Below are 22,625 nucleotides of genomic sequence, written 5' to 3'. Positions count from 1 at the left end.
GAAGGGGGGATCTCCCAGTGTGACCTTTCCCTACTGCCCCAGAGATAGCAAGCCCTGGACACTGTGGGAAAGTATTTCTAAGCCCCAGAAATGTTTTTCCAGCTGCTAGATTCCATTTCTTTCTTCTGCCTTCCTCAAAGCTGATAGTTCTTGTCCTGTTCTCAAGGTGTTTACGATGCTTTTCACTGCCAATACTTTGCACGGCCTTAGTGCCAGCAGTTTGAGAAGGTACAGCTTAAAGATCAAAAAGCAAAACCTTCTGTTGTGGAAAAGCACAGGCTGTAGTTCACCTAGACTCCCAGCTTCACCTACTTGATGTAGTTCTTGCTTCTGGCTGCTCAGTTTTTCCACGGATCGTGTCAGGACTGGAGGACTTTGAGAATGCACATCATGGGAAGTCTTGGCCTGGAAATCAGATGTCAGAGATAAAGATGACCAGAGTCCACATAACATGAATCAAACTGCTTGCCTGACCATCAAATATATCTGTGTGCTGGTCTGCCAAGGTGGCTTTTCCCACCTGCAACCACCTGCTGCCACCTGCAAGCTACAACAACCCCATGCAGCGCTACAGGCTGGGGACAGAGTGGTTGGACAGCAGCCAGACAGAGAGGGACCTGGGAGTCTGGATTGACAGGAAGCTGAAGAGGAGCCAGCAGTGTGCCCAGGTGGCCAAGAAGGCCAATGGCATCCTGGCCTGTATCAGGAACAGCGTGGCCAGCAGGTCCAGGGAAGTGATTCTGCCCCTGTACTCAGCGCTGGTGAGGCCACACCTCGAGTCCTGTGTCCAGTTCTGGGCCCCTCAGTTTAGGAAGGAGATTGAGGTCCTGGAGCAGGTCCAAAGGAGGGCAACCAGGCTGGTGAAAGGACTCGAGCACAGATTCTATGAGGAGAGGCTGAGGGAGCTGGTGCTGTTCAGCCTGGAGAAGAGGAGGCTCAGGGGAGACCTCATCACTCTCTACAACTCCCTGAAAGGAGGGTGTAGCCAGGGGGGGGGTTGGTCTCTTTTCCCAGGCAACTCTCAGCAAGACAAGAGGGCACGGTCTCAAGTTGTGCCGGGGGAGGTTTAGGTTGGACGTTAGAAAGAATTTCTTTACTGAGAGGGTGATCAAGCATTGGAATGGGCTGCCCCAGGAAGTAGTGGATTCTCCATCCCTGGAGATATTTAAAAAGAGACTGGATGTGGCACTCAGTGCCATGGTCTGGTAACTGCAGTGGTAGTGGATCAAGGGTTGGACTTGATGATCTCTGAGGTCCCTTCCAACCCAGCCAATTCTATGATTCTATGATTCTATGAGGAGCATGGTGGAGACTCTCAGCAGACTCACAGATCCCTGCCACTGAATTAGTCACCAAGAAGGCTTCAGACACACTTGAATGATCTCCTGGTCTCCTCTCAGCCCAGGTGAATTCTGGAAGAGGAACTACCTCTTGACCCCTTTGTGTGGGCATACCACCAAGCAAATGTTGGGCTGCTGCTTGCGGATCTGTGGCAGCCATCTGATGAGCTGGAGGCTTGATGGGAGCTTCAGAGTTGAGTTTGGGTACTCAATGGCTTAAAATGGTGTTTGCCCTGCCCCACAGCCACTTGCATGACATGCTTAAAGTTCTGCTCAAAGACCAATGGATTTTTAGTCTTATCTGGCATTACCCCTGCATTACCCCTGGAAAGGGTGTTCAGGCTTAGGTGTTCTTTAGGCATTTCTGAAATGTGAGTCTGGGTGAGACAGATTGTCTGACCTGCTGAGGGTGTTTAGCTCCCCTCCTCTCTCTCTTGTTCTTGCCTTTCTTCTGTCTTCTGCATCATTAATTTTACTCAGGTCTTCTGTCACTACTGGAGTGGTGGTCTTAGCTGGTACTGAAACAGCAGTGTGGAAGTGCCCTATGCTTTTGTATGGTACAAGAGTAAAACCCCCCCAGTTAAAGATTTTAAAGTTTAAATGCTGTTATTGTTCCATTCAGCATTATTTCAGCCAGGAAGGTTTCTGGGGAGAAGAACATCCCTCTTGGCAAGCCCCACCTCACGCTACATTCATTTTCCCTGAAGTTTTGCCCATCATATTGTTATCTTCACCAGTGGTTTCAGATGCAGAGTTCCTTCTGTGGTTTCAAAGCCTCAGACTGAAGTTGAAAACATGAAGCTCAGCTGTTTATATACAAAATCAAATATGTAGCTAGTCCAATGAAACAAGATCCAGCCTGGATTTCCACTGGGTATTAGCATAACTTACATTCGTTGCTTTTGGCTGGGAATATTTAAAAGCCCCCAACATAAAGGAGCACAATGGCTTTGAAAAGACTATATTTTAAATACCACAGATGACAACTGCAATGATTCAAAAAATTAAATTAATTTATCATTTGCCATTAATTACCAAATAGCTCTATTTTCCCCTAATGCTTCAGGTAGCTTAGACTTCTGCATAATTAGGATGAAAAATGGAGACAGAGTGGGTCTGGCATTTAAATGACATAAAGTCAGTATTTTCTCCTCAGAAAACTATGGTAAGGCATTTTCAGGAGTACAAGAAGTTGAGGAGGGCTATGTCAGGGAAAGAAAAAGCAAGCAAGCAGGCAAGCTTTGCTTCCTTTTAAATATAAAGAAACTTGTCACAGGACAGTTTTAGGTTGTAGGCAACTGCAGTGTTCTGTTTTGTCAACTGTTTTTGCACAAAGCTTCAAATATTGTAAAAATCTGTTTTCCTTCACACCTAGCATCACTACAAGCTATATTGTAACCACATTCACAGTGTGTTAGAGCCTGCCTCGGGGTTCCTTCGCAGCAGGTTTCAGCTGGAATGATTTAATTTTTTATGTTTTATAATAATCACTCCATTCAGATGGAACAATCATTATAAAAAATGATCACAAGCCATCTTGGGTAGAAAAATCCTGCCACAACAAACGTACTGCATGTCTCACAATAAGGACATCAAAATTGGTGATGGAGACTGGATAACTGCTTAGAGCCACACTTTAGATTGTGCCTGTGTCTTGAGGTAGAAATATAGAATCAATTTTCTGTTCAGGGTAGATGCAGCTTTTGAGAAGACTGCAGCACCCCATTCTGTGAGGACAAAGTTGATAAGACACTTTGGTTTTGTTTGTTGCCAGCTGTGGTGTGTGGGTTTCCATAGCAATCAAGGTCTTAAAGCAGTTTTGAGATAGCCCAGCGCTAGGGCTTGAAGGAACCAAATCTAAGCTGGCCAACAGTTTTATGCCGTACCATAAACATCACCCTCACTATAAATTGGGAATTTCGCTCTGAATGGGGCTCTTGCTCAGTGGTTGCTGTCCCTGGAGGATCTCGTCTGTCATTCTGAGGCCTGGTCTCCTGTGTGCTGTGACTGTGGTGCTGTGACTGTGGTGCTGCTCGCAGTGTTTGACATCTTGGTGTCCGCTGCTGGGAGGGCACAGCTTGCAGCCGGTGTTAGGGGCTGAGTGTAACTTTGTATTTCTCAATAGTATTGGGATTAATAGCACTTCTTCATTATTAAATCTTTTCGTTTCAACCCATGGGTCTACTCCCGTTTTCCTGATTCCCTATCTGGGGTGGGGAGGGGTCACCAGGTGATAAAACAGTTGCGTAAACATAGACAGAAGGCTGGTTACTGGGATTTTTGACATTTGGTAGTGAAAGAGCATCAATTCCCAGTTGTGACAGCTGAGGCAAGGACTTGGTCAGAGTCATCCTGTAAGTAGATACAGTGAACTACCCTCCCCCTTGGGGACAGTCTGCATCCCTGCCAGAGACCCCTGGTCCAAAGCTAGACCCCTGCGTACTCTGCTTAATCTACAGCCATGCCTGGGGCTAACCAGTCCCTCCCTCTTGGTGCAGGATGCTGGCAGCTGAATACCTTCTGTGGTAAAGAGCACAACAGCACTAGGATAAATAAAAAAGAAAACCTTTAAATTTTAAATTTCAATCCCATGATGTTGATTATCACTAACCTCTCAAAGGAGGTTTGCCATCGTCTCTGGGTGGAACGTATTCTCTTCCTCACTCTGAGCCCATGCATCTGAGCAGAGCATGGCTGTGTCCTTTGGCAGATCTTCCCCTGCTCACCTTCCCAGTCAGCACAGCAGGGTGCCTGCTTTGCACTTCTTAATATTCATCATCTTTCTGAGTCAAGAAATGCTACAAGGGAAGTCCAGTGCCTTGGAACAATCCTTATAGTCAAACCACTCTGTGTCCCAGTAGCTGAGCAGTGCCTACCCAGCCTGGGAGGGGCTTTGCTTCTCCAGGGGCAGCTCCGTGGGGCACCCCTAGGAGGTGAGCAGGGTAAGAGGGTGAAGAGTGTGTACAGACATCCAAGTTGAAATTTGCAGGAGAGGTCAGTCCAACCCAGAATCCCACTAGAGCCATGGCTTCTCTGTGCTCACAAGCACCGAATACATTAGCATTTGAGGTACAGCTCTGGCCCCCCAGTTTCTCCATGCTTGGCCATGCAGCAGGTTGCAGATGGGGCTGGGGGGAGGAGGAGTATTATTTAGCACTGTGGGCAGGATCTACAGGATATTTGTTTAGATATTACCAATAGCTTTTAGGTGACCTGCTCCAAAGAGGAGAGTTGGTGGTGCATAAATGGAGGAAAGCAGGGAAGTATCAGGCAGCCACGTTGCCCAACAAGATGAGGGTGCTGGTAAGGACAGCTGAGTGAGGTTTCACACTTCTTTTCCTTTTGAAGGTAGGCACATAGTCCTTCAAGACACACAGATCTGGGTTTCTTTCCTACTGATACACTGAACTTTCCCCTGGTGTCCTGCTGGGAGTGCTTCACAGCCTTGTGCAGGGGACAGGGTGGCAAGGTGCCTTGGTGTCCGTTCTGCAGTGGCTGCTGGGTGATCTGCAAAGGGTCTGGCAGAGCTGTCTGTAAGAGCACTTACTGTGACTCATTTGGCTGTTTACTAGAAACCTCTGTATGTGCGTTTCAAGCCACTTCCTAATTTTTGGATTGCTGCTGCATCCAGTGTTTGGCAGGCTTAAAAAAACTTGAACCCTTGCTGAAAAATATATGGCTGGTTGTGTTGGGTTCTCACTTGGCTGCAAGGCAGGAGCATGTGCAGGAACAGGGGGGGGGAATCTCCTTGCTTTGCAGCTATTGGGATGGTGAGAGCTTCCATCTCCACACTTCATGTTTCCAGAGTGGGTGGCAGAGTTGGAAACTGTAGGGAAGGGCCTGGGACACAGTCTGGGCATAAAGGAAAGGCAGCCAAGGCCAGAATGGGCTATAGGAAATGTGCAGTGGTATTCATGAAGCCAGTGCGTATGCCTGAGCATGTATGAAGAGACAGCAGTTAGATATCACAGTGGGAACAGGGAATAGAAGCTACCCATCAAAGTAGAATATGTGGATTTTATGCTAGGAAGCAAGGCTTTGATAGTCTTCAATACTGTGTTTCTACATCCTTGATAAGACCCTGGTCCTCAGGATGCAATGCAGCCTTCCCTTGGGCATGGTGTTCCACAGTGGCATTTTCCTGAGTAAGGAGAGGAGTTTCACTAATCACCCTCTGGTTCTGGAGAAGCTGGAAAGGGACTGTCTTAGTCCTAGTGACCCCTTTCTGTCCTCCTGCTAGGCTTTCCCAGGGAGATGATAGTAGTCCAGAATGAAGAATGTAAGTGACAGACTCTCCTTCATCTCAGCAGTGGTGTTTGCACATTACTCATTCCTGGTTTCTCTCAAGATGTAAATACCTCCACAAACACTTTTTAGCAAATGTACTTTTTAATGAAGTAGTGTCTGATACTAGATTATGATTCAGAGTTTAGTGCTGGACTGCACTAATGGGTGAACTTAGTGCCTGCATATGACAGCCAATTACTGTATTAATTACTCTGGGCTTAAAGCCTGAGTGTGGCCCTTTTAAGCTCAGCGGGATGCCCGTGTTGTGTCCGCAGGGCAACCTCGTGGCCGCCTTTGGACTCTGCTTTGGATGTTTCTATCAAAATAAAGATAGGCATGTGTGCAGGAGTGGCTTCTCCCCCTCTTTGTATTAGCAAAATCCCAGTGTTACAGGATCCCTCAGTCCTGGCTTCCTTGGTGTTCCTGTATCAGGTGTGAGTAGTGTTTCTGCTGATGCTGTGCCTTCTGAGTCTTCTCCCGGTGTAGATTGCCGCGTGTTTCACAGGAAAGTGGATGAATGATATCAAGTCATTGAGCTTATAAGTAACTCCCTGGCAACCTGCCACTAAAATATAAATACATTAAATGTACTGGAGGAAATGTTCATTCTGTTGTTTAGCATTGGACATGCCCCAGTTAGGTAAATTTAATCTTCCTGAGGGTTGTTGCGTTACAGCTGAATGAGATAGCCAGTTATCTTATTACCGATCTTCCTGTCATTCAGGGTTTGTGTTCTGGCTTTGGTGGTGTGAAGTGTGCTTGCCCAAGAGTGGTGTTAGGAGTGTTTTCCAAGGGACGTGATGGTGTTCAGGGGATCTGTTAGCGCCTTGCAAGGTCTGACCTTTTATCTCGGAAACGTTTGTGCTCCCTAGCAGTCACATCGCTACTGGTCCCACCTCCTTTTGGGTAGAAATGTACAAAATTATTGCTTTGCCCATGTTTTTTAGGAAATGTCTGAAACTCAGATTCACGGCATTTATTTTCTTCCTGTGTATTTCTGCCATAGTTCCTTCCAAAATCTCTGGCCGTGCCTCTGCTCCTGCTACAGCCAGGAGCAAGGCTCCTGCTGACTCCATGGTGACGGGAGACCAGCTCCAAGCATCAGACCCAAAGCTGTTGGATTGCATTAGAGGCATCTCTTCATTATTTTTCATGGGTGCTGGGCCAGGCCCTCCAAACGTGATCCTGCCCGTTAAGTCTCATGACAAATCCCTCTGAAACCTGGGGAGCTGCTCCTGTGCACAAGCCCCACCAAAGCCAATGAGCAGCACTGACAAGCACATGGCAGTGATTTAACTCTTCTCTTGGTTGTAAGGTAGAGAGAAAGGGTGAGGCAGGAAATGAGAACCAGAAAGTATACATGAACAGTGAAATTTTGAGCTGGCTGTGAAGAATGACTATGGTCTGTATGAAGTGCAAGTGCTTAAAAAAATAAGACATTGGCTGTGTCTTTTGCAGATAAGAAAATGTTATTTTATTGAACCGAAAGATATATATGTTTCACCTATCACATCTGAACTAATCAGTGTAGGCTTTTAGAAGAAGTCTGTAATTACTCGGAGCATGTCATTAGTTAGATGTAAAATGAATGATTTTGCTCCATTTTATTACCTCTAGTGATATAGCCATTTGTATCATAAATTCATTGACCTCATCTTAAATGATCAATCCTGTAAGACAGACTTGATTCATTAATTCTTAAGTGACATTTTTTCTCCTCCAGTAATTTCCTCTTCATCAGAGGGACTGTTTTTCTGCTTTTTAGTATGGTAGTGTAAGGAGTTGTATTACCTGTGTATGACATGCACATTTTATGCTTGTATCTTAAATAAGCTGCATACACTTATTGCTTAGATAGATAGGTAGATAGATTGATAGATTATAGTGAAATATATGGATGCAGTATATTGACGTTTCTCACTGATCTTAACTTCGTTTGAGATTTTGCATAAAATCAGTGGGGAAATTATTAGATATTTGGTCCATTTGGGTTGCTCAGAGGAACTGAATTACTGCCTTTCATTTCTGTGGCTTTAATTAATTTTATCTAGTGGTAAAATATACAGAACTGTCTGTGATCAATATGTGAGTGAGGCAGGCAGACTTCAGAGTTTCTTGTAATGCAGTGAATAATTGAAAACAGGAGAAATCAGAGAATTTCTGAGCAGGATTTACTAAATATTTTACTGAAGAAGAGAAAATATTTGTTTAGGTAGAAATGAAATAGGAGCACAGTTTAGATAAAAAAATCAATACAGTGATAAAACACTAAAATATTTCAGTGAATTTTTCAACCAATAACTAATGAAATTAAATTATTAGAAAATTTGGGGCCTGTATTTTATTTCCTGTCTGTTTAAACAGAGTCTCTGAGGGAGCTCTTCCTAGAAAGATAAAGAGGCTGGGTTTATTTCTCAAATTTCTCAGGTGCTGCAGGGTTACAGGCTGGTTACCTTTCTTTGCCCTCAGGGAAGGCCAGTTCTTAGCTGCACTATCCCAGGACTAAATCAGCGGCTGTGTCTGGAGTCCTGCCCCATCCCTTAGAGTTGCCACCTCTTTGTTTTTGCCCTACAAGTAGACACAGTTTTTGTGGGTGATGACTGGCAGGAGCTTCATCCTTCCCCTAGTCTTCCTTGGGAGCCAGCTGGGAGCTCGTGATACCTCTCAGTGCAGCTCTTGGAGCAGATGTGGAGACCTCCTGCCACTTCACACAACCCTTGGGGCAAGAGGATACCCTTCAAGAGGCAGAGGGAACACAGTGGTTTATATCCTGATTACATACGTGCAAAAATACAGCATTTTGTGGCTACAGCAGTGAGCTCTCAATCAAAAATGACTTTATAGGGTAAATTCGGCAGCTTTCCTGAGTTAAATAGGACTTTATTAGCTTGTGGTGTAGACTCACAAATTCCTGTTTTGTCCCCTTGGAAAATAGTGGCAAATCAAAAAATTTCAGGAGGTCAGTTATAAGGTGTTTCCATGAAATCATCCTGTGTTGACTTGCCAGATGGGTGGCAAAACCCATGCCCATGCCAAATACCTGGCACGGTCCAGTGCCCACTGCTGTGTGTTTGCAGTATTTGTGGCGAGGTGTTGCCCAGCTCTGGTACTGTCTGCCACGGCTGCTGAGCCTTCCTGCAGGGAGCAGAGGGAGAGACAAGACCTGGTAAAACCCAGGGGGCCCTTGGAAGTGGGGGTGCCCCCCATTTGCCTTCCTCCATGCACTCCGGCTTCCCATCTGCCCTATGCTTGGGGGGGATGTATGTGCCGGGGCAGCTGAGGTGTTTCTCTTGACTGTTCCCTGCATTTGACAGACTTTTAGTTCACATTTTTTAGGGTTCTACATCATCAGTGTGTGTTCAGTGCAAGGCTGGCTCTGTGTGCAGCACACCAGGAAATTTTCTGCCTTGCATGGGACATTGTGCTGGAAACATGCCTGTCCTTATGCTGCACATGTCAAGCAGCACCAGCACCCTCTGCTTTATCTCATGTGGAGCTGTGTTGGCTGTGCCCAGGCTAAAATTCTGTGCCCTGCCTTCCCAGACTTAAGGGGTGACTTAATAGTTGCTTCTTCTTAAGTAATTGTTTATTTTGATCTGGCTGTTGGCATAAAAGCATTCTCATAGATAGAGGGAGTGTATGTGTGAGTGTTTGAATGAGATGGTAAGGCAGGAGAGGGAATGAAATAGCAACCTGACTGATAACCAAAAGGTGGTAGGGTCAAAATAAACAGGCTAATATCCATAGCATATATGGGATGTCAGTGTGTGTGTGTGTATATATATATATATATATATAAAAGATATATTACTGAAAACTCAAAAATGTCACCACTGTTTATATTAGAGAAAGCTGAGAGTTAAATGAGATGGATAATCAGATGCCCAACATATGTTGTTTGGAATTGTTTATATGGCCAATAGTTATTAAAATTAATTATCGTTGTAATTAAGTCTTTTCACAATTGTATCTTTATTTTTTTTTCTCTTTCCTTTAATTTTTTTATTTTTTTACAAAAGATATATTCTTTTATAAAGAAGCTAATGTGGGATATTTGGAAAAGGCAGAACAGTACCAGTATATATCCTGAAATGGTCATAGGCTCAACATGCTGATAGAAAGCACCAAAAATCTCTGTGAGCTGAGTATTTTGAGAGCTAATGAAAATGACAAAAATGTTTTTTTTTTCATGTGTGTAAAATTCTGTCAAAAAAGTAAGGCACTGAAAAATCTGACATCTGTTTATCTGTTTATAGCTATGGCAAGATTACTCATATTAATTCTTGTTTAAAATGCCATATGAAGGAAAGGCATTTGTGCAAACAAGAGTCATATTTGAATTGTAGATCATGTCTTCACCATCTGTGAGAGCTGTTGGTGTTGCAAAATTAATGTGTTAATGAAATCACAATAATTTCTCTGAAGTAATGGATTCTGAAGCCTAGAATGACTATTTTTTGAACTTTGGTGTCTAGTGGTTTACAACTGGGAAAACCTTTCACAGCTTAATTAGTTCTGCAGCCTTACTTTAAAAAAAAATTGGCTATGCCTTCACCACACTAAGAGTAACACAGAAATGTATTAAATGAAAAGCAGAGAAACAAAGCAAAAATGAGCCTGCAACACAAACTTTTTGCCGTAGTATTTCAAAAGTTGATAAATAGGCCCTTGCTTGCCAAGAGGTTTAACTGAAAGTGACTCGTACACAAGAGTGGGCAAATAGCTCAGAAAATAATTCCAGCTTGCTGGAACGTCACAAATTGTGACTATTCAAACCTCCCACAAATGTCCTGACTATTTCCAAGTTTCCCCTTGGAATGAAGGGCAAAGGATGAATGATGCTTTTTGTTTCGTGATGCCATTTTAAAATACCACACCCTTTCCAACTTAGTATTTGATACTCTTAATAGCATACTAAATGTTACAGTGTGCTGCAGTTTAGCAGAAATGATTTCCATTCATTTCCAGCAACTTTCTGAGTCCTTTTTGAGTTATCATATTTCTTGTGTAGCGTGGCATCCCAGGCAAGTACAGGTGGGCTTAAATTACCACTCATAGAATCACAGAATCTCAGGAGTAACCACAGTCATACTCATATGGCTCATACTTTTTTATATACTTACATATGTGTGTTACAATGGTTTGTGCTAGCTGAGGATTCTTCTCTGTGGCATGGGTTTAAGATATAAAGTCTACTGTCCAAGGTAGAATTGAGATCATGGGAGCCAGAAAGGGGAGTGGCATTAAATTCATCAATTTTGTGGAGAAAAAAAAAAAGCAGTTTTCACAAACTTAACTATTTTTTTTTCTGCTAGAAAAATAATGTGAGTATTTAGAAAGCAACTGAAAAATGACTTTTTAAATAACACTATGAAGAGAAGATTGCTTTTCTTACCTGATTTGATTTTATTACTGTGTTGTAGGTATGTGACTGGTGTAAGCACATAAGACACACAAAAGAGTATCTGGATTTTGGGGACGGGGAAAGAAGGCTTCAGTTCTGCAGTGCAAAATGTCTCAATCAGTACAAAATGGACATTTTCTACAAAGAAACACAGGCCAATCTTCCAGCTGGACTGTGCAGTACATTACATCCTCCAGTCGAAAATAAAGCAGAAGGCACTGGGGTGCAGCTGCTGACTCCAGATTCTTGGAATATACCGCTAGCAGATGCTCGGAGAAAAGCCCCATCCCCAGCGTCTGCAGCTGGCCAAATTCAAGGTCCTGGACCATCAGCGTCTACCACTGCCTCTCCGTCTGACACTGCCAACTGCTCTGTCACTAAAATCCCCACGCCAGTTCCCAAACCTATCCCCATCAGTGAGAATCCAAATATTCCACCAGTTTCTGTCCAGCCACCTGCTAGCATTGTGCCTCCAATTGGTGTCCCACCTCGCAGTCCTCCCATGGTGATGACAAACCGTGGGCCAGTTCCTCTGCCCATATTCATGGAACAACAAATCATGCAGCAAATCCGTCCACCGTTTATTCGTGGGCCGCCTCACCATGCCTCAAATCCTAACAGCCCTCTGTCAAATCCAATGATTCCTGGAATTGGTCCCCCACCAGGTGGTCCCAGAAATATGGGTCCCACCTCTAGCCCCATGCACAGGCCAATGCTTTCCCCTCATATCCATCCTCCCACAACACCTACCATGCCTGGGAATCCTCCAGGCTTGTTGCCTCCTCCCCCTCCCGGAGCTCCTCTGCCTAGTCTTCCCTTTCCTCCCGTCAGCATGATGCCAAATGGTCCTATGCCTATGCCACAGATGATGAACTTTGGATTGCCATCCCTTGCTCCGCTGGTGCCACCCCCGACTCTACTAGTGCCATATCCTGTCATTGTCCCTTTGCCCGTCCCCATCCCCATTCCCATCCCCATCCCTCACATCAATGACTCCAAACCCCCCAATGGCTTCTCCAGCAATGGTGAAAGCTTCATTCCGAGTACCTCCAGCGAGACGCCTGGGGCAAAGCCAACCAATAGCTCTTCATCCCCCCGAGAGTCAAAGCAAGGATCGTCTAAATCCTCTGACTCGTCACCGAGCTGCTCAGGCCAGTCCCTAAATCAAGCTCAAGTGCTTCAGGAGCACAGTAAAAATGAAGTTGTTGACTTGACTGTCAGACCTAGTAGTCCAGTGAACAGTAAATTTGGTTTCCCCAGTGTGCTACAGGGTCCACAGGATGGTGTGATAGACCTAACAGTAGGCCACCGGTCTAGGCTGCACAATGTTATCCACAGGGCTTTACACGCCCAAGTGAAAGTGGAACGTGAACCTAACAGTGTTGTAAATTTGGCTTTTGGTAGCTCAGAGAAAAGGAACTGCAGTGACTGCAGGGACAACTGCAGCCCAGTTGACTCAAAAACGTTACCGTGCAGTGACGGAGCTCACTGCTGTCCCGTCTCCTTGGCCTCTGGCGCGGCGGGACTGGAAGCTGGTGCAGCGGTGTGCAACGTCATTGTGAATGGCACAAAGAGCACGGAGGGTTCCAAGAACCCGGAGCCGCCCCAGGAGCCGAAAAAGCCCCAGCTCCCAGAGGAGCTGGCCCTGAGCGAGCTGGAGTCTGTTAAGGAGAACAACTGCTCATCAAACTGCCACCTCGAGGGAGATGCTGTCAAGAAGCCCGGGGAAGAGCCCCTTGCTGGGGGAGACAAACAGGACCCGAACCTTAACAACCCAGCAGACGAGGACCATGCGTATGCTTTGCGGATGCTGCCCAAGACAGGTTGTGTCATCCAGCCTGTGCCAAAACCAGCAGAAAAGACTGCTATCGCACCGTGCATTATCTCAACGCCAATACTCAGCACAGGGCCAGAGGATCTGGAGCCACCATTGAAAAGGAGGTGTCTCCGAATTCGAAATCAGAATAAGTAAAGGTTTGTGTAATCACTACTGCCTTCTGTGTGAGTAGAATGAGTATTTTCAGGTTTGAGGTCAAACTCGTGTGGATGTGGCCTCTGTGAAACAAGATGCCCATCCCCAATTATCTGCACTTTCAGAAAACTATTGGTATTTATGTTTTAATACTGTTCTTTGTGTTTTGTATTGCATCTGTACTTGTCAGTACTCCATCCATCAGCAGCCTCATTACACTTTTGCTCACAGAACATTTCGTGACGGTGCTGGCTGTGAAATTATTGTGTCATCTATGTCTAAGTCAGTGGTTTTCTGCCTAGGATATGGTTTAGGTCTGGGCCATTAATCTGCTTACTTATTCCAGCTGAATTACGCAGCAGCTCAAGCCTTCATTATGATGATTGAAATTGCCCTACAGCATAGCATAGAGCAGGATGACCCAGCTGCTTCCTGCTAGCACAGATCCAATTGACTTAGCAAATGGTCATCTCCAACCATCTTACTTTGGTCTGCCTCCAGACTGCATTCTGGCTTTCAGCTGCATTGCTGTCTGAGGAGCAAACTCCTTCTCCCTGAGCTTTCCTTTCTCAAGTATTGATACTTAGGGACTGCCTGCTCTTTGGGACCTGCCTGTTGTGGCTTATTTCAGCAAGACCTGGGGCTTTGCTCTCCTAACTTGGTGCAAGCTTCCCACTTGAGAAAAGCAGCTGAGGTTTCCCTCAGTCCCGTGGTTATTGCATGTCTGTGGTTCTTGGTAGGGCTGCAAAGCAAGGCAGAGATACGGGTAAGTCCACCAACAAATGTGGCTTGTCCAAGGACAATGCTGAAGAGGCAGAAAGCTCCCCCACTCCCTTGTTCCCTATTCCCCGCTTACTGCATCCCTCTGATGTGCCTTTGAAAAACTGTTAGTTTAATATATATCAGTTGCCTCAAACCTGTGAACAAGAAACAAGTGTAATTGCGTTTATTTAGATTCACAAGCGTGGAGAGCTTCTTTCAGGAAAAGGGAAAATGGTGGGTGTTGCAAGAAATCTGTTCGGCAGTAAAATACTGACGGTTTGCCGGATGTGGCTTGATGACATGCCAAATTTCATTACAATCCGTGGAATATTCTGTAGCCTCCAGTAAATCCCTGTCCCTGGTAGCACAAACAGTGACTGCAGCGGTGCAAGGCGAATATTGCCTTGAAGGGCTTGGCACCCACGACCACAGATAGCATCACAAGCTGTGGAATCTGGGCCATTGCAACATCTCTCTGCTCCATCAGTGCAGGCTAATTGCAGCATCAAACGTGTAGTCGGGGCTACCTTTTTATTTGTTAATGCTGCGTTCCCTGTGCTGGCTGCAGTGCCAGAAACATTACATTCCTTGATCACAAATAGTATTTATTTACTTTCTTCAGTGGAACAGAACCATTATTCTTTGCTCCAGGCATGTGCTGACACATTTAAAAGATAAGTTTGTAAGAACAGAGGACAACTATAACTTTCCTGGACTAACAACAAACATATACAGTAACTCAGAATGCAAATAAGTAGTTTGAATCTTTACACACTCCTGTGCTCTGCTGGTGAAGATACTCCTACCCACTGCTGAAGTATGTGGATAGACTGTATGTCCCTCTCAGCAGTGACATCTTTATTGCAAACCCTAGTGTGCCACTTCTGCAACTTGAAAGATTGTTTCTTCATACAACGCATGCTTTTACCTAGGGGTTGGGATTTGATCGAGTGAGAAGGCCACTATCTGACTGAATTCCTTTGGTTTAATTCTAGGAGAGCTGAGGTTAACCCATCCTTTCCCATCTTGCCCAAACTCCCCATAACTTTTTTTCCAAGGCAGTGCTAAGAGACTTGCACATTTGTGTGCTGGCACTGTAGTCAAAGAGTAGTTGGTTCTTAGCATCTGTTTAAGCTTGCCCAGACCATCTAGGCTGCAGTAATGCCACCTTTCCAAAGTCCTGATTTCAGGAAGGGTTTAGCAGCATCCAGAGCCAAAACCTTAAAACTCAGAGACTTCTGGCCTCCCTGAGTTGTGTATTTTTGCCTGTTGATATGATTATACGTAACATTGCTTCACAGATAGTGTTTGACAAAGGAAGTGGGCAAAATGAACAAACTGCTTTGAAAAGACAAGAAGGATGCTTTATCACTCAGATACTGTCCTTAGCTCTTTGTATTCAGTAAATGCCAATAACTACCACTGTGGTTATACTTAGGAGCAATCATTTTCCCATTCACTAGAAGTTAGATGTTTTCCTTTGTTTCAGTGTAAGAGCTGCCTTACAGGAAAGTTTTGAGGTTGCCAGGCAAGATTAATCCGACCCAATATATAAACATCTGAAATGAAGACACAGATGAACTAATTGTCTAAACTCTCATCCTAGAGAAGCAGACAGTTCAAAGAGACAGCTGAGCTCATCCCAAAGTCAACAACAAAGACAGCTCAGAGGAATTGTGCCCTAGGAATGCCTACTTCTCCCTGCTGTGAAGGAAGCTTAGGGTGATTTGCATGGACACAGATGTCCCTCTAGATGCTTAAAGTTTAAAAAGCCCAGCCTAGGTGTCGGCTGTGCCTCTGGGGTTTGTGCAATGGCCTAACATGACATGTTGATAGTTATTAGTCAGTGTGTATTCATCCCCTCCTTTCTACCCGTAAAGAAAAGAAGTAGCCTCAACGCAGAAGAGATATGAGACCAAGATCCGTATTTGTTTCAAAGGAGAGAAGATACCCAAAATACTCTGCAGAAATAAACAGCATGATAACCATCTCATTCCAGTGGGTATCTCAGTTAAATGAGGGTGGGTTTTGAGCCTCTGAAGGCACACACAAGTGATTTGTGCATCTCCAATGTTGGATTTGAGTTGAGGAATCTCCGGTTTCATGCAGAGTCCCCCTTTCACTAGCACTGATAATAGCCAGTCCAGAGAAACAGAAGACCTTTTTAGATTTCTGGCCTCCCGTCAGTCTGTCTGTGAAGGCTGCTGAGGGCTCAGAGCCTGCCCATGCCTGTACAGAGGGGATGGGCAGGGGGAGCAGAGCATCACTGCAGCCCCTCATGTCACAGCCCCGACCTCTGCCATTGCCATGAGTTCCTCCTGCCCAGTCCTGGGGAAGGATAGAGATAAAATCCTGCTGCTCCACCAGTCTGGCTGTGGGGAGGATCCCTCACAAAACACTCCTAGACTCATAGAAATTTCACTAATATAGAAAGAGGGCAGGAGATGCACTAATAATTGTGTTGACTTGAGCCCTAGAGGTTTGTATTGATTGCACTGGCCATGCCAGCCCCAGAGAAGAAAAAGTCCAGAGAACTGTCTTTTTCTGTCTTGGTCCCCACCTACCCTAATTGGAAAATCTGAGCATATAGCTCTAGTGTGCAAGTTTTCCTGGATTTTATTTCCCATAAAGTTGTATGAGAAGAAGGAAATCAGCCAAATATTTTTACGCTAGAGTTCTGGACAGACAGATTGAATTTGTGCAACAGCAACATGGACTGTCTGAAAAGGAATCAATGCAGGTGTGACCTTTTCAGGCAAGTCGCCAGATTCTGGATTATTTAATGTACCAATTACTTGATTATTGGAAGTGCTAATCAGCAACATAATCCTTGATGTTAAAGTTTAGTCTCTCCATCAGGATGTGGACTGTCAAGCTGTTCTGGCTTGATGCAATTCAAAGAAGCAGCAAAAGATGTCTTGACGCTGAAGTCCTCTTATGATAAGGAAATGAAGCTAGGGAAAATATTCTGTTGGGTGTTATTTTTTTTAAGTTTGAGCAACATGAGTTTCTAAAATTAGCAGTGTTACTGTGCCTGCCTACATACTTTACCTCCAGGCGGGATCAGTTTTAACCCTCCAGTTTTGGTGTCAAGGTTTCCTAAAGCAAATAAATGGAAACACTAAGGTCTTCATGGATTTAATGTGTTATGGTAGCTATAGTATAGTATAGTTATGGTAAACTACATTAGAAAATAAGTGGCACATGCTAAACTCACAGCTAGCTTCTGTGTGTGTGTGTATGTGTTGACTAATCCTAGGCTGGGCGCAGAAGGGAGTTTTTCTGCTTGTGTCAGCAGAATTTCTCCCAAAGTAATAGAAATTGTAGGAGTATGGACACCTACAGAGCCAATCCTTCTATCCTGGGGTCAGCATCTGCTGAGTTACAGGCCCAAACCTCCAGCTGCCTAGTTTGTACATTGTAGTCATAAAAATATACAACATGCAGAACACTCCAGTTCACAGCAGAAGTAATATAGATCCCACTGTGAGCTCTCCTGCCCATAATGGTCCAGCACAAGATTTCCTGCTCTGGTGAGGATTCCTGGGGCAAGGGCCATAGCTATTAACCTCTCTTTCTGCCTTAAGAGTTTTTACCACTCCCCTGTGTAGCATCTATCTGCCTGCCCTCCTCACTCTCATCAGAATAGAATTTGACCTTAAAGGTATACTTGAAAACAGATTTTATATTTTTAAACACATTTTTATACTAATAATCTTCGTTAACACTCTGGGCCAGAGCCTTGGCTAATTTTAACTGGATATAGTTCCACTGGTGCTAAACTAATTTAAATCATCAGCATACTTGGACTCGTACACTTAACACATACTCTTCTGGTTCAGAAGTTTTCCTTCACCTGGCTTCTTATGAGCATACAGAAATTTTCCATTTATCCAAAAGGGAGAGGAGAAACTGTTAACACCACAAAGCCTTAAACACATTTGCTTGGAACTGAAGCTTTGCCCTTGAGAGCTGCCTGGCTCTGGCAGTGTGATCTTAATGTTTCAAAATTGCCTCTGTAGCTTCTCAGCTATATTAAATCAGGAAAAGGATTTCCCAGAAACAAAACAAAACAAAGCAAAACAAAGCAACAACAAGAGATTCTCAAAACGGTGAAGTATAAAATGAAATACTTCCAGAGTGGTTTTCAGCTCCCACATCTTGCTGCCAGGGTGTGGGAGCACTAACTTCTGTCTCAATGGCAATAAATTGCAGGATCAGGGTACGCTGCCGTACACCATTGCACACTCTGAATCAAAGGAACAATTGCTCCTTTCTGATGGGTTCCTCCTGCTTTTCTTTAAAACTTCCTTGGGCATATGGTTCGAATATGGAACCTGATGCTTGAACTCCATTTAGAAAAGAACTACACCTGGTCTGATTTGTAAAGGTAGTGAGCATCTAGGACTGCTGGCAAACAAAAAACAAGGCCAGAGAGTCAGCCAGCAAAAAAAGCCATGTCTCGAATGACAGACCCACAGAAATTTGCAAAGTCTGTGGCTCCTGCAGGCTGAAATCTCCCTGACAGCTTTCAGGACTTGGGACCACTGATTTTAGAGTTTATTTTGGTACTTACTTGCCCATATTATTTATAATTATCCTGTGAAATGAAAACTATTAGAAAAGGAATAAGCATCTAATCCATGCTGTTCCTTAAGTTGGTAAAACCTGCATTCATACTGAAACAGCTCATAATTCTTTGCCAGGCTTTAAAGACTGACCGGGCCCTTTGATGCCTATAAAGCCTGATGTTCTTATTAGTCAAGCTGGTCCAAAGGAGATTTGGATGCATTCAAAAGTGTTAAGTGTAAATCTAGCTCTTCATCAGCCTGTTCTTGTGCTGTTGAGCTACCAAAGGCAGTGGCACAGAGAAAATCTACAGGGAAAAAAGCACAACTCATCATTACATTCAGAGTCCCTAACAGCAAAGGCCACAGTAAAACAGACAGGCATCCTTGTAAAAACATCATCTGAGACAATGATTGCCTTTGGATTCAGAGGCTGAGATCCTGGACAGTATGAGTCTGCTGCTGAAGTCTGATAAAAAGCTAAGCACCTAATAGCCTTTGTTTAGCTTGACCCTGAGACAACCACGGCCAACTTCACTGGGGAGTAGTGAGCTGTGAGGAGGTCATTAACTATTTCTCAGTATTACAAGCCATACCTGTAAGTGGGTCAGAAAGGAGCGACACACTTTTTGTGGCCAGTTTTTTTTTCCAGAATACCTGCTGAGTCTCACCCTGTCCATTTTTGGGTCCCATCGAGCAAAACAAGCAAGTTAAGCACATTCCTGGGTGTGTCCATCAGTTGAGGCCTCATGGTGGAGGCCTACTCATCCTTACCTTATTTACATGATTTTGATAATAAGCTGCATTTCATTCCCAGGACCAGAGGTTGTGTTTGGAAGCGTCTGCGATCATCTCGTGAGAACAGTGAATTGAAGTAACCTCTGACATTTTGCAGAACCCTCAACTATTTAACATTTGCTTCTACCATGAAAATTATAGCTAATTAAATATCTGGGCTTAATCCTGTACAGTACTGTGTGCACTCAGCACTCAGTGCCTCTAATGCAAATTGAAGGCTCTCAGCACGTTACAGACCGAGGTTCTGCTGCTGACTCATTTGCATGGCTTTACTTTCCCAGACACGATTTTGGTATTTGAAAAGAATGGTATTCCTGTACAACATGTGTCTCAATTTGTAACGATATCCTCCCTGCAGCTGGCTTGCTTTTCCAAGTGTTTCTGAAATACTGCTGTCTTAAATTCAAGCCAACCTACAATAACAAATTAGAGGCAAAGAGGCTGAACTGTGTTTGTCGAGAGGACACCTCCAATCTCTTCTGCACTCCATCTTCCAGTCCTCTTTTTGGACTTTAGAGCTGTGTAATGTATTCATCTTCTATGGAAGCATACATTTAAAAATAATTAAAGAAAAAAAGATTAAAATAGGGGGTTTAGGGATTGGGTTGTGCAGAGTGAAATAGCTGTCGAGTTCTGACCTCTCTGGAAAGATCTGCGTCCCATCCTTGGCCAATTGATTTTGAAACCTATGGTTAGAACAATTCTCAGCTATTCATTTGGAGCCCACATGGTTAAATGTAAAACTTTGTGTTGCCTGCTTATGCTCCAAATATTTATAATCGTTCATGAACTGATTGTGCTGCCACTTCTAAGTTGCTTATTCAAAAGGAGGGGGAAAAAACCCTTTCCCACAGGAATTCACCAACTGAGAGATGCTTGAACACTGTATAAAAGAGAAGATACATTATGATGTCACTGAAAATTTGAATTATGACCCTACCTTTCAAAGTAAGTTAAAATGCCAGTTCCATTTTAATTGAAGCAGTTTAGAGATTATTGCTGAACTGCTTATCTTGGGAGTAGAAATATCATTCCTGGTTTTTGGGGGTTGGTAGGGGAGTTGGGAAATAGAGAAAATCTAAAACATTGTTTGAATCCAGTGCAGATTGCCCAGTGGACAGCAGTGCTGGGGATGAGGAAGGTGCCTGGCACTACACAAAGGTCTATGCCAGGTCTCACCTGTTTGTTCTTCAGATCTTCTGGATTGGTTTTTCCTCTTTCTTCACCCACGTTATAATCTACCTGGCATTTTGAGCCCTCTTGACTTTGGATGGGTCTGCATCTGGTCTTGCTTAGCTGAAACAAACTGAGATGGAGCTGAGAAAATGAGGGAGAAACCCCATGGGGACAGTGGGAGGCATGGAGCTCTGGATGGTTACAGATGGAGGAGTTGTTCATGGGAAAATGTTGATTGCTTCCTGACCTGGGATGCTAGAACATTTCACTAAAAAGATTCGATGTTTATTCTGCAAAATTATTGTTGTTATGTTTTGTGAACCACAAAAGGATTTCAGATGAAAAAGCCAGTCCCAGGTGTAACCCAGTTGAGGAGGAAGATTCTCATAGGGAGGTATGGGCTGTTGCTCAGCAAGACCCTCATCCTCACCATTTTTCCTCTTCCACACCACCTCCCACAGTTAATCTGACTCTTGCTGGCTATTTATCTGGTTTTACTGAAGAGATCAGCTTGGATAGGAAAATTGAGAAGCACCTTGGAATAGCCAAAAGCCTAGTGGTTTGGGCCCACAGGAGGCTGCTGAAATTCAAGTTTCAGTTCTGATTCAGACCAAATCGGAGGCTTAAAGAAGGGTTATCACATCACAGTGGTTGTCTGTTTTCAGGAAAAGAGAGTAGAAACTGTCTGGATTTGGTTTTCCTTCTGCTTTAGTTTTTATGTTTTGGGTTTTTTGCTTGTTTTGTTTTCTTCTTTTGAAAAAAGATCCTTGTAAACTTTAAAGTTCGGCTCAGCACAGAGCGGGAGAATTAGTTGAAAATTTGTTTGGTTTTTTTTAAAAAAAGGAAAATCATATCTTCTGTCATGTCTGCACATGAAGTATTGTTGGGGCAAAGCAAACTATTTGCTGGTCTGCCAAATATTTGGTAGGTGCTGCACTGATGGGAGGGCAATGGGCTGCCTTGCTGTTGTGTAGATACACTCGGTTACCTCAGTGTAAAGCAGGATCTGGCTCGCCCAGCCTCCGTGATGTGCCACAGGGGCCATGGCCAGAGACAGTGTGGGCTACAGCTGAGATTACAAGTCCAGAGCTGTGATGGCATTTTCCTTCTTGCAAGACTTGCATACATACCTTGAAATACCCCAAAATGTAAACCCCTGTCAATGAAAGCCTAGAGAAGGTAAGGATGGTGCCGTGGGGCTGGATAGGAGGGCCTGGTTGATGTTGGTTTTGTCTTTGGTTTGGGGAGTTTCATGAACTCACTGAGCAATTATTCTATCAAAGGTTAAACCCATTCAAACTTCTTCGAAATGGTGAAAAAATTACATGATTTAGAGAGGTTCTTGGGAGATTGATACTTTGAAAAGCAGAAAGTGGTATTAAGGAAGGAAGAAAGGATGACACTGAAAGAGAAACCTGACAGCATCACTCATGCTGAAATCTGAGGAACTGACCCCAACATGCATCTTCACACACCAAGACTGGTCTCCTCTGCTTTCCTGCAGAGCTGGTGGATAGAGAGGCTCTTCCCAGGTGTGTTTCAGAGCACTTCACTCAATGGCTGCTCTCTAGGACCCCTGGGCATGGAAAGGAGAATGGGGACCCTGGTGCCCCACAAGTTAAAGTTTGTGAGCCCTTGCCTCTCTTCTCCCTGTACCACAAGGAGAGGGAAGGAGAAAGCAGTGTGATTTGGTGGGAATCTGCTTTCACCAAAAGCTTGACAGTGATCTGAACATGAGGAAATGGAAATTGCTGTGGCATGGGTATCTGATGGCAGCTTTTTTTCCCAAGAGAATCCAAACCTGATGGGGGAAAGTGGTGCCATGTCCCCTGTGTTGCACAGTGAAGTTGTGTTGCTGCTTTGTGGTACAGGGGACGATTTACAGCAGCCCAGGCCATTGTCTCCATGGATGTATCCTGTTTCCACTGGCTATGAACAAGAGCTGCATGCTTACCATGCCAAGACTGTACTCCCATTTTGGGGGGAGTACTGTCTTTCTGAAAACATATAATGGAAGGGAGATGCCTTTTCACTTTGCCTTATGCTGGATCCTCTGCTGTGGAGTCTGGGGCTGAAACAAAGCAGTCAAGAGTAGACTGCTGCTAAATACCTGATTGTCACCATTTTTGAAAGAGATGGGCTTCATTTCTCTCTCATTGCTCTTCAGTGAATGATGTGCCTGGTAAATACAGTACTGTGGGTGCCACATCTTTTGGGTGACTCTCGGGGTCTCTTCCACAGTGATGATTCCTTTGCTCCCTCTTTTTAAGTGGTGATTTTTCCTTCCACCATGCAGGAGCATGAGGGAGAGCCTGGAA

The 22,625-nt window shown here is 44.3% G+C and overlaps 1 protein-coding gene and 1 long non-coding RNA gene across 5 annotated transcripts in view; one reads left to right on the top strand and one right to left on the bottom strand.

Annotated features, from left to right (window-relative positions):
* Window positions 1-22,625, top strand: part of SOBP (sine oculis binding protein homolog) — a 120,159-nt gene that overhangs the window by 90,844 nt on the left and 6,690 nt on the right. For all 3 annotated transcript variants that reach the window (XM_071741223.1, XM_071741221.1, XM_071741222.1), the window contains one exon: window positions 11,051-13,005. In XM_071741223.1, the coding sequence (XP_071597324.1) occupies window positions 11,051-13,003 (1,953 nt within the window). In that variant the 3' untranslated portion in view covers window positions 13,004-13,005. The remainder of the gene's footprint in view (window positions 1-11,050; window positions 13,006-22,625) is intronic.
* LOC139794926 (uncharacterized) lies at window positions 7,785-12,652 on the bottom strand. Of its 2 annotated transcripts, XR_011725317.1 has the most exons (3): window positions 12,501-12,652; window positions 11,023-11,127; window positions 7,785-8,362 (listed from the first exon to the last, which is right to left on the bottom strand). It is a non-coding gene; the product is annotated as an uncharacterized lncRNA (long non-coding RNA). The 2 variants fall into 2 exon arrangements; XR_011725318.1 differs by lacking the exon at window positions 11,023-11,127.

The sequence above is a fragment of the Heliangelus exortis genome, chromosome 3, assembly GCF_036169615.1.
Source record: "Heliangelus exortis chromosome 3, bHelExo1.hap1, whole genome shotgun sequence".
NCBI classification, from domain to species: Eukaryota; Metazoa; Chordata; class Aves; order Apodiformes; family Trochilidae; genus Heliangelus; species Heliangelus exortis.
This window is presented reverse-complemented; position numbering and strand designations above follow the sequence as displayed.